This window comes from Alligator sinensis, unplaced genomic scaffold, assembly GCF_000455745.1.
Source record: "Alligator sinensis unplaced genomic scaffold, ASM45574v1 scaffold534_1, whole genome shotgun sequence".
Lineage (NCBI taxonomy): Eukaryota > Metazoa > Chordata > Crocodylia > Alligatoridae > Alligator > Alligator sinensis.
In genome coordinates, this window is record NW_005842050.1 from 956,241 (window position 1) to 974,145 (window position 17,905).

General features: G+C 42.0%; 1 protein-coding gene across 1 annotated transcript in view; it reads left to right on the plus strand.

Annotated features, from left to right (window-relative positions):
• The window catches only part of AKT3 (AKT serine/threonine kinase 3), a 257,736-nt gene that overhangs the window by 230 nt on the left and 239,601 nt on the right, over positions 1 to 17,905 (plus strand). The window contains exon 2 of the mRNA XM_006022871.3: positions 1,275 to 1,430. Coding sequence (XP_006022933.1) covers positions 1,385 to 1,430 — 46 coding nt within the window. The 5' untranslated portion in view covers positions 1,275 to 1,384. The remainder of the gene's footprint in view (positions 1 to 1,274; positions 1,431 to 17,905) is intronic.

Sequence of the window (17,905 nt, forward strand, 5' to 3'; positions counted from 1 at the left end):
GCTGGGAGCACTCTGATTGGCTGTTTCCGTCAGCCAATCAGAGTGCGAATAAAGCGTTATAGCCAGACATAGGCTTTTATAATATTAGAACATTGGTTAATATGAACTGTTATGAATTTTGTTTAATATTAACTGTTGGTTAATATGAACTGGTTAATATGAACTGAAGTAATAATGGTCTTTATTACTTTGTTCTCTTAAAGTAGAACTATTTTGCACATAGTATGTTTCTGTTAAGGAAATGAAATGTCTGTGGCATTTGTATTTTATAGAAAATTAAACTTACAGAAATAAGATTCTAAATGATATTTTAAAACTTTTTTGAATGGTAAATCAGTTTAAAAGCCGATTTCAGTGGTTGTGAAAAATAACCTTTTACCTATAATATGTAAGATGCTCGACACCTGAAATACTTTTAAGAACCAGCTTTTCTTCCGTTTATGTTCTTGGCATGCTAACTGAGACTGTTGTTCATAAGAACTGGGCATCTAGCACTTTAGAATTAAATTTAGAATAAATGCAAAATGAGATTTGCTGAAATTTTACAAATAAAACTACTTAAGAGTTGCATTAACTGTGACAAATATGAAAGTAATAAAAGGTACTATAGGTCTGGTTTTGACACTACATAGACGACAAACTGGTGTAAAAAGGAATGGTCACTTGATATCTACCCAGGACTGGAGTAATTTACTGGAATCTGTTGTAGTTACCCCAGGAACAATTAGTAGTGAAAATACATTGGTGTAGGTACATGCCTTTTATCCTGGGGATAGCTGTTTGATCAAAACAACTAGGCTTTTACCTGCTCTTCCATCCTGCCTAGTGTTGCGATGCTGTAATAATGATTATTGTGGCAGTTATTTTGGAGTAATGGGTCTGCATTAACTCCCAGTGTAACGCATGTTCAAACTGGTGGCAGTTACGAGAGTGTTAAAGTATATTGGATCCAATCCCAAAGTCTCCTGTAATTCACTTCATATACTAGTACAAGATAACTGTACTGTTGACGTTTTGTATGTGGTAGCAACGCATTTGATAGTGTGCTACATCTCTATTTTAGTTGAAAGTTCTGCTTGTTGTTGAAACTTGCCATAATAACAAGACCAGAGGAATACTTTCCTTATAATGCTATTCAAAAATAGTTTTAAAAAGCAGCTTTTTTTATTATGGGGTCAGTCAGTGGAGGGCATTAACAAAGACATGGTTGTAGTTGCTGAATGATCAGCAAGAATGGAAACAAGTTAAATTCTTTTTTTAACACTTCCTTCCAGGCTGACTCATCTGTAGAAATTTGGGAAGGACAGCAGAAGAGAAGCCACACACTCAAGCTGATAACTCAAAAGAGTATTCCTTTGAGTTGGAGGTTCAGAGTGGAGCCATCATGAGCGATGTTACCATTGTGAAAGAAGGTTGGGTTCAGAAAAGGGGTAAGTTTCCATACATTTAAAAAAAAAATCTGGACGGTAGGGTACTATCAGTAATAGTTTGTATAATCAGCTGTGTATAAAAACTAAGATTTGCTAGAGTGTTCTTTCCTAGTCCATAGACAATCCTTGTCTTAACTAGACAATTTGGAACTAACAGGCACCAAGGCCATTATCCTTCAAAGGCATAATTTGATATTACATATGCCAGTGGTCCTGTTAAATCACTGGGGCCACATACATCAAATTAAACTTATGCCTAACTGCTTTGCAGAACTGGGGCCCATATGAGTAGTTGCTCACATAACTATTTGCCAACAATAAGAGAAATTTTGTATTAATGGAATTAAATTTAACTCTTGCATTGACTCATAATACGTCATTGTGTGATGTAACAAATCAAAGAGCGTTCTGTATGCTAGGTACTTCATTTAGTGATTTTACTTAAAAACAAACAAACAAACAACAAAACAACACCCCCCCCCCAAACCTTCTTTTGAAAAGTTTACTTTATAACTTCTGCTGATTTGAGGTGGGCCTAAATATATTATGGGATCTTGTTTAAAATTATCTTGCTATTTACAGTTAGTTGATAATTGTAATTCATGTCCCGATCTTTCACTTTTAAAAGTGAAAAAAGTACCTCATGTTAAGACGCAAAGATCTGCTGCTGAATATCACTGTATTTTATAACTTAAATATAAGAAATTTCAGCTGAAGTATAACTTTTGATATGTTTTATGAGTTTAAACTTATTTTTCATTTTATCCTTTTTTTAGTAATAGTTTATTTACTAGGTATGAGTAATTATTTTAGAATTAGTCCAAGAGGGCAAAAGGTGGACTGTTCTTTCCAAATTATTCTAACATAAAGAGTTATTTTGCTCCTACACTAAATATTAAAATATTTTAATTTTGTCATTGGGTACTAGAAATATATGACTAAACTAAGTAGTACAGCAACTAATTCATATTTGAAATATTTAGATCAGTTCCTAGTCTTTAGCTGTTTGCAGGGGCACAGTGTATAGTTTTAAAAAACACCTTTTAAACCATTTAGCAGTTAAACATTTCTCTCCTACCCTAATCCACAAAAATCTGTGGTGGCTTCCAGTTAAGATCGGTATCAATGGGTCAAAATGCACATTTCACTGGGAAAAAAAATATTTTTTACACTTTACTAAAGAAGACAAGCAAATAGCTTTGCTTTATAACTTCCTTTTTTAACAGCTGTAGTAAAGCATCTTAAAACATTTAATACACAAAAATTATATTAAAAGTATCTTCTGTCTTGCAAGGTTAATTATAGGCTATCTTAAATGGCATCCGAGATAATATAGCTGATGTTTATTTGAGCAAAAGTAATACCCGGAGAAAGGAAAAACGATGCGTCAATACTAGAAACAGTTTAATTTCTTCATATTAAGTAACTTTAGATTACCCTACTGTTTGGTTTTCAAGAACACCAGCTTTAAGAATATGTTTTTTGTATAAAGTAGATGAGACTATAAAATAAAAGTACATAAATGGGTGCAGGATGAATTTGAGGAGCTGCTACTGATATAATGAGAAAGGTATATCTTTCTGTCTAGTTAAGAATATTAGGTCACTTTGGTTGTAAACTATTTCAGCAGCAGCTTTTTGATGGCCTGATTTTGTGCAAATCGGCCTACTGGTAAAGGAGGAATAACACATCTAATGCTTTTTTTTTCCTCAAAATATTGAATGGACAAAATACACAGCTGATTGCTAGGATAATAAATGTTATAACCATTGTCATAGGTATTTTGTATCAGTCCCTTTATTTAGTTCTGTTTTAAAGGAGTAGACGTGTTAAAAATTGCCTCCAGAGACTTGCTGATCAAGCTCACTTGAAGAGGGGGAAAACTAGAAATGCCCAATACCTTTATCACATGTTATAGACTACAGGCTACTTGGCAACAAGATTTTTGTGCTGCATTCAGTTGTGTTCTGGGCATGCATCTAACTACAGTTACACATAAACATGCATCTCTTTTCAGCAAGATGGATTATAATGCGACTTGGTTACAATGTTCTTGTAAATTTTATTCCAGCAAAATTAAACAATATTGTGTACTGAATAATCTTTTAATTTGATAATAAAATTATTTGTCTGGGTAGTACAGTGCGAGGAGATTAGCATAGTCGCATCGTGTTAGTGTTTCAGTGACCTTTTAAGCAGGAGAAACAAGTGAAAATGTGATATTAAAAATCTCTTGCAGAAGCTATATTCTGAAATACATATGTATTATAGGTAAGCATTAGAATGTGAATCTAGTTTAACAAGGCATACTTCCTGGTCTGACATGTATGTAAAGATTTTTTTCCCATTGTTTTGACAATTTTTCTTAATGTTTGAAATTTTGTTGTTTTTTCTTGCTTTTGTTGGTTTGCTTAGTGTAGATATTTACTCTGCTGCTTTGACTGTTTTATTCACATAATCATTTAAAGTGATTCTGTAAGGATGTGCTATGTATCATATTGACTTTCGGGATTCAGAAAGGACTCCAGGTATGTAAAATGAAATGATGTTTCACTGAATAGTTAAAAATCTGAAATTGGAAATAAAATAATTTCTCATGATATCATTTGTTGCTATGTATTATTTGAAATAAGGTCTATATAGTTGATATTTTTCTGTTGATCTGGCGAGTATTTCTTTGTCTCTCTTTTTCTTTCTTTTAAGCAAATATGACATATAGTGGAGTCGCATCATACTGGCATTTAACTTGTGCGAATTCAACTATACGTGTTCGGCAAAAAAAAAAAAAAAGAGAAAAATAACAATTTAAATAGTGTGGGCGATTCCGCCTGCCATTCCACTCAAGTTCCTGCCTCTCATAGTGTGAGCGTCTCGCCGCACTGAGTGTGATTCTAGTGATTCTAGTGTTTAAAGATACGTATTTTTCATAGAACATGGCCCCTAAACGCAAGCCAACTACTTCAATTTTGACTCTACTCAATTTTCGCCTTATGCGCTGACTTTAGAACCTAACCCCCGCATAAGATGTGACTCCAGTGTACTTATTTCCCCCTTATTTTAACTTACTTTGGAAAAAACAAGGGCACTTTTGCACGTGCTCTGGCAGTGGGGGGTGGTGCTTTAATTAGAGCGGCTCAGAGAGCCGCTTTTATTAAAACACCACTATGTCTCCTGTATCAGCATCCCTGAATAATCAAGTCTGCCCTGATGTGCTGGAATTCCAGTGCCTCAGAGCAGCCTCTGAGCTCATGTATAGGCACCCTAAGTGACATTTTATGCTTATTATCGGCAGCAAAGTCAATGACCAAGCGTTTTCCATTATAAGACCCTTTGTTTGCTTATTTTTTGCCAAAATTTGCTTATAATTTTGCCAAACATTAACAATTTGGGCTGAAGCATTCCATGCCAGGTGTTTGCTTCAGGCTGGATTTTATTGGACAATCTAATGGAAATGGCTCATCTACTTTAGAACAAGGAGGGGAGGGAACACAATGTTTCTCTTGCATTAAAAATACTTACAGCATTTCAATGAAAAGCTCTACTGAATCTAATGCTTTGAAATGAGGACTTCAAATTTGGAAAGAAGGTCATTCTGGTGTTGATATGCCTCTTTCTGCTCCACTAAAAAAATCCCTAAGTTTAGCCAAGTTGTAAACCTCTGAAACTGCAGTTCATACATGTTCAGTAAAGATTTTTGAGTTGATTAGCTGTTTTTTTCAAAGAGTCCCATATGGACTGAGAATGCTGCATCCTGGGGCTGAGTGGGATCTTTTGTGTAATGGCTCTTTGACAAGATCAGGGCCCACAGGTGGCCTTGACAGCCCCTGGTAGCCATTTGACTCCTGCCTCTACCCTCACTCCTTGGAATGCTCTTCCTTTGCACTTTCCTGCAACACCTTGTTGGAATTATTTTAGTGAAAAAGGGAGGCTACCCCCAGGGTCCCAGAGTGAGCTCAGTCCAGCTTTACTTTGTCCCTCAGACTCTAAGCTGTGTCACTTCTGGCCCCATTAGTGCCTTGGGACACCAGTCACTTCACAGGCTATTCATGGCCTCTTCCCACCCCTGTAGCTATAGCCATGCCTTGCAAATGTTACTTTAAGTTGTTCACTGGGCCCTCTGACCTGCCTGTCAACTACTCCAGTCAGCCTGCTGTGCCCTCGCCCTGGCAAGAGTCTCTCCTTTCACTGGGCCCTTGGCCCTAGTTTAGCTTCTGCTCTTTCCACCAGGCTTTAGCCCTCATGGCTTAAGCCTGCTATGGCTTCCATTTCACTGCTATGGCCTTAGTCCTCCTGGCCTTGACCTAGTTCCCTCCCCGCACTATTCTGAGGTCCATGACTCCAGGCCAGGCAGCTTTAGCTCCCTGCCAGTCTCAGCCCTCTGAGTCCCTGACCCTGGCCTGGGTTGCTTTCATTGCCTCAGCCCTCAGCCTTCTGGGTCCCTGACCCCAGGCTAGGCTGCCTGACACTGGCCTTAGCTCTTCTGGCTTCAGCCTAACATTACACAGGCCCTAGCCATCTGGGTCCTTTACTCCAGGCTAGGCTGCCTGCTATTGAATGCCACACCAGGCACGGCTTCATGGACTCCACACCTCCCCTGTATCCACAAACCAGTCCTCTGGATAGCCCAATCAAAACATAAACCCAAGCACAACAGCTGTACAACATAATCTTCCCTATGCTGGGTTATTACTTCCCCACAAGCTATAAGCCCCCTTAGCCCTTTCCTTACAGCTTTCTAGGACAGCTCGGGTGCTGCCCAGTCTGTCCCCTCCAGCTATATCCTTCAGGAGCTCCTCTCTCTGCTGCCTGCAGGACCAGACTGTCTGCTCTCTCTTGGGGACTGGGCTTATGTGCCTCAAAGCCCCACCCTGTCCTGTCAGGTGGATCTCTGTCTACACACAGGGATTTCCATTTTGGCCTGATGACCAGTTTGACCCTCTCTGTGGTGGCTTAGGTCAACTACTTGCAGTTCTTTGCTTCTGGCTTACCTAGATGTCTGCTCTCTTAGCTGCTTACTGCAGTGTAGCTAGCTCCTGGACAGTCACTACCTCCCAGAGCAATGCCTATCCTTGCTGTTTCTAGCCGGTTGGCTTCCTAGCAGCTCTTCTTTGCTCAGTTGCTAGACTCACACAGCAAGCTTAGCTTGAGCTATGGCCTCCATAGCTGGAGGCCCCGTGCTTCCTGTTATAGGTTCATAGCAAACAGAGGCTGCAGTGATGCCAGCGACTGGAAGTGGGACCAGAAAGACTCACCTGTGTTTTCAGTACTGTCCTTGCTGGTATCAAGTCAGCAAATGAGGAGAAGGATGGAAGCTGAATTTTTTTTTTTTTTAAAGCAGTGGATGAAGAGTTGTCTGGTATGGGAAGAGGCTGGATGTGGGTCTGAGCAGGATTTGTGCCAAGACAGGGAAGGAGCAGGATTAGGTAGGTTGGAGAGGCTATTGCAAAAGGGGCATTGCAACTGCTAGATAAACTCCCTTTAGAATCTAGAACCCAGGATTCTTTTTTCTTGCCAGTTGTCTGCCACCAATAAATAACTGTGTTACATGCTAATACAGTATTTCCCCCATCTTGTACTAGCTGGACCACAGACAGGTGTACTATAGCTATGTCACTGTTAGTTCAAGTTGCAGATGTTTGTGCTCTGTGTCCAAAGGTTTTTAACACTACTGATGAGCCATGGGGAAGGGAAAGTGGATCAATCTTTCAGTTTTTCAACTTGATTGATTTTTAGTTGTTTCAGTTTGTTAGGGAAAAAACGTACATTGTAGTCTTTAAAATGGTAAAACCGAGTTCTCAAAAGTTAGGAAATACCATAATTAAGGACTTGTATTATGAAGAGATACACAACATACTGTAAAGGGACTCTCATTTCATCAAAAGTAGATATTATTTGTGAAAATATAGCAGATTATTTTTCTTGATTAGACCTATTAAGAACACAAGAGAAGTACAGCCCAATGCAGAGCCAGGCATCATGACTAAATAAAGACGGTCAGAAAGCCCGAGGCTAAATTGATTCAGTCTTTGCATGTTAGTCTAAACTGCACAGATTAAACTGAAACAGAATTGAATAGACATTTACCTTTGATTCATGGAATGCAACCACATGCCTGCAGTAGCTCAGGCCAGAAGCCAGGGGTTACTAGAGCACAGCTCTCTGGCATGTAGCCAGTATGGCCGGTGTGTTTGCTTCCTCTTCCTGCTGCCCCCGAGGTCTCTGGGATTTGCAGTCCAGAATCACAGCAGCAGGACTCTTGTAAGTTTGCTCATCACTTCCTCTTCCTGCTTCTAGGTGCCTCTTGGATTTGTAGTCCACAGTTGCAGCCAGCAGTAAGTTTGAGCGGGGGAAGGGGTGTTTACCCCGCCCCCCCCCCGGCCCCAAACCCCAGCTGGGGTTTGCCTGGGGGGAGCTTCCCCCCCCTGTAGAGCATGCTGCATCCCCAGCTAGGCTTGCCCCCCCTGCCCAATTGTCAGCCATCCCTCATTGCTCCAACTAGGGAGCAGAGGGGTGGGGCCAGCCCTGCTTTCTGAAGCAGGGAGCATAGCCCAGCCCCCCACATAGGGCCTGCTCCTACCCCCACTGCCGCCAAGTTGGCCATGCAGGTGGCAACAACGGAAGTGGGGAGGGGCAGGCTGAGGCCAGCGCCAGTGGCCTCGCTCCCCCTGTGGCATTTCGACTCTGCTCCCCCTGTGCCGCCACCTCCACCTCCAAGGAGCAAGGGGTGGGGGGGGTGAGGCCAGTTCTGGTGGCCTCACCCCCACCCCCTCCACTCCATTGTCTCCACCTGCAGGGAGAGAATGGCTCCCCCCTGCACCTCTCCTACTCTGTCCTGTGTCCCCATAGTCATGGCGGCGTGTTGCACCTGTCTGAATGCTTCTTTGCACTCTGATTGGCTGTTTTTCAGCCAATCAGAGCATGAATGAAGCGTTACAGGTGGACAGACAGTCTAAGGCTTTTATAATATTGGTATACTCCACTAGAGCTGTCTTGATGTTGGGGGTCCAAGTATGGATGTCTGTTCTCTGCAGTTGTGTACATCTTTTCCCAACCGGTGTGCCACGGCACACTGGTGTGCTGTGAGGCACGTCAGGTGGGCCATGGGATTTTGTGCTGGAGCCACGCCCCCTGCCTGCTGCTGCCATGGACAAACAGATGGGGGGCATGGCTCCAACCGGTGATTTGCATCCATGCGCTGTGTTCAGCCATGCCAAACCCCGGTTCTGTGCCCGGCTGCTCGCTTGGGGCCCCCTACCTTGTTCTCTATTTGGCCGTTGTGCTGTGGGATGGGACAGGCCCAGTAAGTGTGTGCTGGAACCGAAAGGTTGGGAAATGCTGGTGTACATGGTCACAGTGGAATTGATGTAGTAGCTTTACTGGGCAAAATGCAGCTTGTGTTCTCTTGTCCTTGCCCTCTTACTCTGTGTGCTGCTAAAAGCTCACCTATCTTACTTTATACGTGTTTAGAAACTGAAGATTATTTTTTTTTTTTTTTTTTTTTTTGAATAAAGGAAGCAACCTTACAGAGCTGGTGTTATGTAAGTACTGCTGCTTGAATCCTGAGTAGCCTGAGTTAGGCCAGGAAGGCTCTGGAGGCAGCTTTAAGCATCCAACTATTAACTTGTTTCTTTTAAATGCTTCTGTACCAAACCAGATATCTAACCCACTAAATAAACTGGCTGAATGCAATGTATCTTCTCTAACCTGTTTAAACTTTATCCTGTGTTTCTGTTAAAGTGTGTCACTCCAGAAATAAAATAAAAGCTACAAACTCCTGGAAATGTATTGTGCAACTGTGCTTTTTTGTTTTGTTTTGTTTTTTGTTTGTTTGTTTTTTGTCCCTAGCTGCAGATAGCCACTTGATGAAAAATTTGGAGAATAGCAAATGTATTCATAAGATTCCCTCATACTGTGTACTGTACTCTGGGGCATGGGTTGGTGACTGCAGTTGGTAGAGGGGGTGGGATGGGATGCAAGGCAGATTAAATGGCTGTGTTGGATTGGCCTGTGGGCCCCCCCTGCTTATGATCTGATCTTTTGTTTTAACTGCTTTGAATATTTGTGTGCCCTTCATAATCTTTCTCCCAAGCCACATATTCTTAGGTAGGTGAATTATAATTAAATTTCCCATTTCAGAGAGAAGATAAAAATGCTTGTGCAGTACTGAATTTAGAACTTGGTTCCTTGGTATACTAGAGTCAACTCTCATCTTCACCACACAGCTTTTCAGAAGGAACATGCCAAATTATGTGTTTCTGCAAATCGTATTAACTACATGTACAACTGGGTCACTTTCCTAGTAGCTTTAACTCATATTAGTCCTCTAATGCCTCGATTTCTTATTTTTCTTTTGAGTGCTAATTGATTCATTTCGTAAAAGAAAAGTAATGTTATATTATGCTCTCTCTCTAATTTGCAGAAGGCAGTTTATTCTCAGATCTGGGAATAGAAACCAAGAATCCTGAGGCCCAAAGTTCCTTGCTTGACAGATAATTGTGTAACCCTGGTAGCATGCTGACTCTTTCTGTATGGGTGGTTTGCGTAGAGCAGTGGTGCTCAGCCTTTTGGCTCTGCAGGCCAGATGAATGGCATGGAACCTATCTGTAGATCAGATCAGACTCTGGAGCCCAGCAGTGCCCCCTCCCACCTCCTGCTTGCCAGGATGGGGTCTGGGAGGGCCGTACTACCACCACCTGGCCTCCCACACTGAGATTGGGCCTTTGGGCCCATGCCAGCCCTGTTCAGATCTGTGCACTTGGATTGAGTGTGCAGGGTCAAGGGCTCCCCATGGATCTGGAGATTTGGGAGCAGGGGACTGGTAGCACCACTCCCCTGCTGCCATGTTTTCGACCTACTAGGCCCTATGGGCTGGAGGTTGAGCACCCCTGACAGGATGGCAGCTCTCTTTTCTTTACCTAGTTACTCTCATAGGTGAATTGGAAGTGATCTGGACTGTGAATCTGAAGTTCTCATGGATTCGAAACCTGTTGTTGACTATGTGGAGATTGGGGTGGAAAATAAATATGCATGTATAAAAAATGTAAGGATTCTTAAAAAAAATTGAAATTAGTTTTCTATTGCAAAATATATTATTCAAATTCACTTAAAATGCAGTAATTTTATTGTTTGAATGTTGGTTATTGGAGCTGTCCTTTCAAGTGACAGATCAAGGGCTTGTCTACATAAAGATCTTTGGCAACTGATAACAGTAGCAGTTTAAACCAGTGATTCTCAACCATTGTGCTGCATCACCCTGTGGGTGCCACAGCTCATTAGAAGGATGCTTTGATGTCTGGCCCCTGTGGGAGGAGGTAAATTCTGTGCCTGTGCCTGCCCAGTGTCCTGGCACTGTTCCCTGCAGCTTTTCCCACTAGCTTTGGGAGCAGGAGAGGTGCAGGGCAATGAGATGAGGTGTGAAGTGCAGCCCCTGCACTGACAGGCCCTGTGCTCCGAGTGGCAATCTGCTGTGAGAGGGCAAGTCAATGTGGGCCATGCTTTTTCAGTCCAGCTCATTTCCCCAACTCCTTCCATGTTCTTGGAACTAATGGGAGGGACTAGAGGGAACGGTAGATCTGAGTACTGGTAATGCCCCAGAGGAGTCGCTGAAGCAGCAAGGGATGCGCTCTCCCCCTCAGGTAGTGGAAGGGGAAGGCTGAGATTAGAAAGAGCAGGGCATGGAAGGGTTCTCTGTCATCCCACCACTCCCCTTTTAACCTCTTGCAAAGATGGCTGACTCCTTCAAGCTCCCCAGTCTGTCCCACTGAGCAGCCCCTGCCAGTCCTGAGCACCATGCACCACCCCCTGCAATGCTCTCGGGGGTGCCCTGGCCACCCTGCCCATGAGATCCTTTTAAGGGGGATGTGGGGTGCAGGAAGGTGAGCACCAGCAGCCTTTAAGTAGGGTGCCAATAACATAAAAATGTTATGAGTCTAACAGGGTTGTGAACCACTGGTTCAGACATTGGCATATTTAAGCAGCTGCATTCTCTAGCATGGATGCTGTACTGTTGTTATAAAAATGTTGGTTAGCGTAGCCATTGCAAGTATATTTACCTGAAAATTAAAGTTCACCTGAGCTGTGGACTTGACCTTGTCTGTGGCCTATTACAGTCATAACAGTATGATTTAATACTCATGTTAATAACTAGGCTTCATTGCAGCCTAATTTCTTAAAATATAACCTTTTCACAAGATTTCAATTAAATATATGGAAAGTTGTAAGAGTCTTATGTTATTAAAAGATCATTTGGGACAAAGGGAACTGACACATTTTCTTAAAGAAACCCAATTTAATTTTAACTCAAACTTCATTCTGTATTCAAAAAGTGCTTTTAGTTTGGGGATAATAATACTATATTTTTCATATATAACAGAGAACTTAACTCCTTTCTTTTTCTGCAAAACAGAATATTAGCAATGAAGTGGCTGTCAGCACTTTCATAAGGTAGACCTTACACAATTTGCAAGCGTCCTTTCAGCCACTAGATTTCAGTGTGTTCAGTTTTGTTAAAAGAACTTTGTTTTAAATTTCTGAATCTGAAAATGTCATCAGATATTATATGTAAATTCAGCCAATATAATGATCTATGTAATGTCACAGCCTTTTTTTTTAACCCCCCCTTTCTCCTCCCCTCAGTCTTTCCTAGTGAGACTCTTTCTTCACTAACTACATTTTTAAAAAGTGTGTGCACAAATGTATGTAATTTGAAACCATCAGTTTGTCACCTTGGGCCCTGTAAGGGCAAGTCAAAATTATTTTGACATCATGAGCATTTATTTTAAGCTAGGAAGGGCAAGTTAGTTATAGCTGGTGAGATGATTTTTTTTCCATTCAAAGAGAATATGCTTGCTAGCTCTGTGGCTCTTGACATGGCAATGTCTTTATACATTTACTTTGAATCTTTACTATTTTTATCTAATCTATCTTGCTTCAATGATTCGTGTTACTGTAGCTTCTGAGCATTTTAATATTGCTTTATCCTCACAACATCCTTGTAACATAGGAAAGTACGATTATCTCCGTATTTACAGAAAGGAAACTGAGGCATAGAAAAGTTATAACTTGCCCCTGGTAACACAGGTGGGTTAAAATGAGATGGAGGATACTTTCTCAGATTTTCCGGAAATGTTTTTTGTAATCAGGTAGTTGTTTTGTAATATTTATCAGGGTGATGAAAGTCTTTTTTTTCTTTTTCCTTCTTTCCTCCTACAGTTCCAGAACTCTTAAGATAATGGATTGTCTTGAGTATGAATTTCTGGTAGACACAGTGTTAGTATTTATAAAAACGAGAACATAAGGGATGTAAGTGAACGTCAGATCACTGTATTTATTTGTTTCATGTGGTTTTTCTCAACCTTTTTAGTCCTGAGGCACCCCCAACCTTATAATTTCTGTGAATTGAGCATCACACTATTTAAAAAACAAATTTATTACATTGCTATCTCTTTGTAGAGGTCCTGGGTAGTGGGGGCAGGGCAGCAGTCAAGCAGAGAGTAGGCTGAGCTTGCACTTATCTCCTCGTACCGTACGATACTCTTCAAAAGATTTTTTGGGACCCCAAGGTGCCCCTGTTAAGAATCACTGGTCTAGTGTATGATTTACAGTTGCCAAGATGGCTAATACCAAGGTTAATTCTAATGGCTGTTTACAGACAAAAAAACCCCAAAAAACTGGTGCTTTACTTTCAACTCTGCGCGACCCCACCCTGAGCCCAGCACGTGTCCAGAAGAGGCATCACGTTGGTTAGACCTGGCTCGCCCAGTGTCTTTATAGATTGGGTGCTTCAGTGGGGCTTTTTTGGCACTTTTATCTAATAGCTAATTGAACCAGCTGTTAAATAAAAATGCCAAAAAGCCTCACTGAAGTACCTGATCTATACAGACACTGTGGAGCTGGGTCAAACTAATGCACTGTCTCTTTTGGTAAAGAACATTCCCCTTACATTTCCCATGTCTATTGGCAGTCAGTGAGGTTTTTTTTGTTTTGATTTTTAAATGAGTAAAACAGTTCATGTACCATCAGATCTTAAGACTACAGATCTGTGGAACATATTTTTTCTTATGTTGACTATAAGAGCAATTGCTGAAGTACATATTGGAATAAACCAGTTGATTACAATATTTATTGAATAGGATATTTCAGGTAATTGTTTACTGCTTTCTCAGTGTAATACATCTTCCAGTAGGAAAAATGAAAAAGAACTGAGCAATTTGCTAATTAATTAAAAGGTAAGGCTTTTAAATTATGCGGAGGCCAAAGAGATGTTAATTTTGGAAATGTATATAGAATATCTAGTATGTTTGGGGGTGGCAGGAGCCTTGATTGAAAAATTAGTCTCAGAAGTTACGCTACTAATTGACTGTTATTCACAACCTGTCAGATATCTTGTTTGCAGATTGTCTGAATTATTTGAGTAGTTTAACACACCTCTAACAAAGACAAATTTAAATAGACTATATTGAACATCTGCTACACAAAAAAAATCTTTTCTTCTAATTGTCTCAGTAATAGTACTTTCAATTCTGAGAAAATCTTCATTGATAAATAACTTGAAAGAAATTTAAACTTAATTTTTATATTATTTTAATCTATAACAGTAAAAAGTGTTAAATTACTTTTAGTTATCAATAAAATGGATTATGTGAGTAGAAGAGACATTAATGAGGGTTAGCAAAGAGAGAAGAAAAGTTACAGTATTAATATTCCTTTTATATGGTTATTTTTCTGCATATCTAAAAATGCTTTAGAGAGGAATTATCATTTCCATTTTACAGATGGAGAAGCTGAGGCACCAAGTGATGAAGTTACTTGTCCAAGCTCAAAAAGCAGACCACTCATAGAACCAGTACTAGAGTACCTCTTGGTCTAAAGGAGAACAAGGACTAAAGTCTTTGTTAGTTCTAGGCCAGTACCCACGCATTTTTGTGACAGTCTCGCTACCAACGCTACATGAATTCAGCAAAAACATATGGGAACATGTATTATATTTGATTCTTTTTGATTCAGGGATAAATTTGGTATATGAGAAGGAGACTGAATAAAATTAACAGCAGGATTTCAGTTTAGAGCTTTTGGCCTTCTCAGTAGCTTGCAGTATATATTAGCATGTCTGTGATGATGTTCATAACTAGAGTGTCTGAGCCCATGCAGGGAAGATTTCTTAGGGAAAATTGTTTGGCTTTTTCATGTGTTCTGAGATTGGCCAATAAGAAAATGATGATATTATTGCTGAGTATGATAGATTATTTTATACATAGAGAAAATATTGGAATGTGTTGATCACCAGGTATCTGGGTTTTTCATTTTCTGTGGAAAAACATGGATTTTCCCCCTTGAAGAAGAGAAAAACATGGAATTTCCCCTTGGAGGCTGGCAGAGTTTCAGCCTGCAACGAGCTGCTAGGGGCTGAGGGGAGGAGGACTATCAGAGGCAGGGCTGGGCTCTCCTCCTTTGGGCTGGGGCTGGGACTTGGGCAGTGCCTCCTGAGCCCCCTTCATTTTTGGGCAAGGGGCTTGGAGCTTGGTGTTCAGGGAGGCAGCAGCACAGGTGCCTGAGAGTGGAGAGGCTGTGGTGTGGGGACTGGTGGACATGGCTGGCTGCGCTTCCTGCAGGAGCTGCTGGTGCTGGTTCTGTGTATCCTGCTGGGCATTGGCAACACCTCCCCCTCCCCCTCCCAATTTTAATATTCATCAATTTCATTTATAGAAAGGGAGGACAGAGGTAAAAGGAAAAATAAATCTGGGGCTGCAGAGCACACATGTGGCTATTAATATAGCCAGGCAGGGTGGTAGGAGCAGTCCTGGCAGCTGCATGCAGGTAAGTAGGTGGGGTTGGAGGTCCAGGGCTTGGGTACTTTCCCTGTGCCGTCAGTGCTACGGGCTGAGTTCTGGTGAGCCCAAACCAGCCCTGCACCCTCGGGGCCCCAATGTCATGGCATGGTCTGGGTACGCCAGAGCTTGGCGCATGATCCTGATGACATAGGGATGGACTGGGCCATCAGGAGCCAAGCTCTGGCAAGTCTGGACCAACCCTGCACCATCAGGGCAGGGGACAAGCTCCAGAAAGTCCCCCCCCCCCCCCCCCGTCCTCTCGCCACAGTTTTCTTCATGTGTAGCTCTCTTTTAGAATAGTCTCCATCTGCTGTTACATAGGATCATAAAACATGACATTAAAAGTAGCTCTAGAATAGAAGTCAAAACTCCTTTGTCTCTTGAGTACCTGCCTTGAACCCCATTGCGTACCAGTAGAACCTTTAAGTTATGCCCATCCATTATCAACTGTTGCCTATGATGCTGGGTAAGGGAAGTGGCTCCCTTCCTCACCCTGGTGAGTTCCCGATCTCTGAGCCAATCTTGGGGGCGGGGCAGGGGGGCTGTGGCTTGGGAGTGAGGGGCACTGGCATATCAGGGCTGCTCAACACCACAAAGCAGCGGGGTATGTCCTGGTGAGTGAAAGGGGCAGGGGAGCTCTGATTTTTCCATAGTAAAAAGCCAAAATAGATAGATATTTAGAATTTATTTTATTATAATCATTGAGGCACTGGTAGGCTTCCAAATTGCTTTAAAATTGTAAATATATCAATAAAACATGTGTTCAACTTATACTTGTATATATAGTGGCATTTCATTTTAATTGCAGAAAAATGGGGATTTGGGGGTTTTTAAATCAGAAAATTTGTGATTCTTTTTAACAAAGAAAACCAGGATGCCTGCTGATCACATTGCCATTGTTTTTTTGTTTTTGTTCTTTGTTTCAGTTGCCATGGAAGATATGCTGCTTAACTGTTTATATTACATTACCAAGTGCATACTCCAGTGGTGTTTCATCACATAGACTTTGTTACCTTATTGAGAGTGGGGAAAGATTTTATTTTTAAGTTCTAGTGCTTACCTAACACGGTTAGCATAAGGTCAGGAAGAGATGTCTGTTTTCAGATTTAGATCATCTCATAATAGCGAGATCAAAAAGACACATCTTTCTCTTTGTGCCTTCCTTCCTTGCTCTGGATTTAGGGCAAAGTAGGGAATAAGACCTACCAGCCTTGAGAGAAGTCAGTGTCCAACTTCTCATTTATAATTACATTCAGTTGCTTATAATGTTACTGAAAGTTAACTATTTGGGCTGAAATTTCCCATAACATGTATGCTTTAGGTTTATTTTTGTTATCGAACATTTCAGTAAAAGTAGTTCAGCTGTTTCTCAGAAGAAGGGTAGAAAATAATGCATTGTTTTTCCCACTTTAAACATTTCACCTGCTTGTTGAGAAGCTCTTCAACCCCCGTGCTTTCAAGGAAGAGCTTGAAATTTGATAAGGCTGGGGTCAGCATTTTTTGCTGTCTTGGCGATCAAGAAATACAGTCAGGGGTTAGGGGCGTGCAAAGTGGGCCTTATTCAATTTGGATTCAGCCTGAACAAGGGACAGTGATTCGATTTGTTGATTTGGATCGCTGTCCCTGATTCGATGTGGCCAAATCCGAATCTGAAGATTCGATGCTGATTCGGAGAATCGGGATTCAGACATAGACACAGCTTTAAATGTTTTTTCTACATACCTCAAGGTACTGGTGTGGCTCATGAACACTGCAGTGCTGAGATGGATGGAGCTTCCCACAGGAGTGTGGGCAGGGCCCTCCATATGCTCGGCAGTGAACCCAGAAGTGGACCAGAAATAGTTCTGGTCCACTTCCAGGTCTGCTGTGGAGCACACAGGGGCGACCCTCTGTACCCCGCCCCCCAGCTTGGTGATTGGTCATGGAGGACCCTGGGTGCCCCCCTAGACCCAGGAGGCACCAGTCGCTGAGCCAGGGAGGTGCGGGAGGGCCCCCTGTGCGCTCGCCGGCAGACCTGGAAGTGGACCGGAAGTGCTTCTGGCCCACTTGTGGGTCTGCTGCCAAGTGTGCTGGGGAGCCTCTCGTGTTTCTGTGGGATGCTCCATGCACCCCAGCATTGCAGTGTTCATGAGCCACCTGATACGTAGAGTTATGTAGAAAAAACATTTAAAGCTGTGTCTGTGTCCGAATTGCTGAATCTTTCCGAATCTTTTCGAAATGATTTGGAGGGTTCCGATTCGATTAAGAGAGATTAAAGGGTCTCCTCATTCATTTTGGATTCGGAGATTTGGCCGCCGAATCTCTGCCAAATCGAATCGGGGACTGAAGTTTTGCACAGGCCTATCAGGGGTTCCTGACTCTGCTCATTACTTTGAAAGCAGCTGCAAAAACTACTGTCAAAATGTGTGCTTCATTCCTTTCCAGTAGGAGACCTACAACAGGGGTGGACAATTGTTTGGGCCAGAGGGCCACTCTAGGGAGTTTTGGTAAGCTGTCGCAGGCCAGGTTATCACTTCCCCTCCCCAATTTAGGATATTTTGGTGAGCTCTGGGCTGGACAGCTGTGATGTGGCTATGGTTGTGCAGGGAGTGGCATCTGGGAGTGGGACAGGACGGCAGCACCAGGGCTGGAATTGGGGGGGCTGGG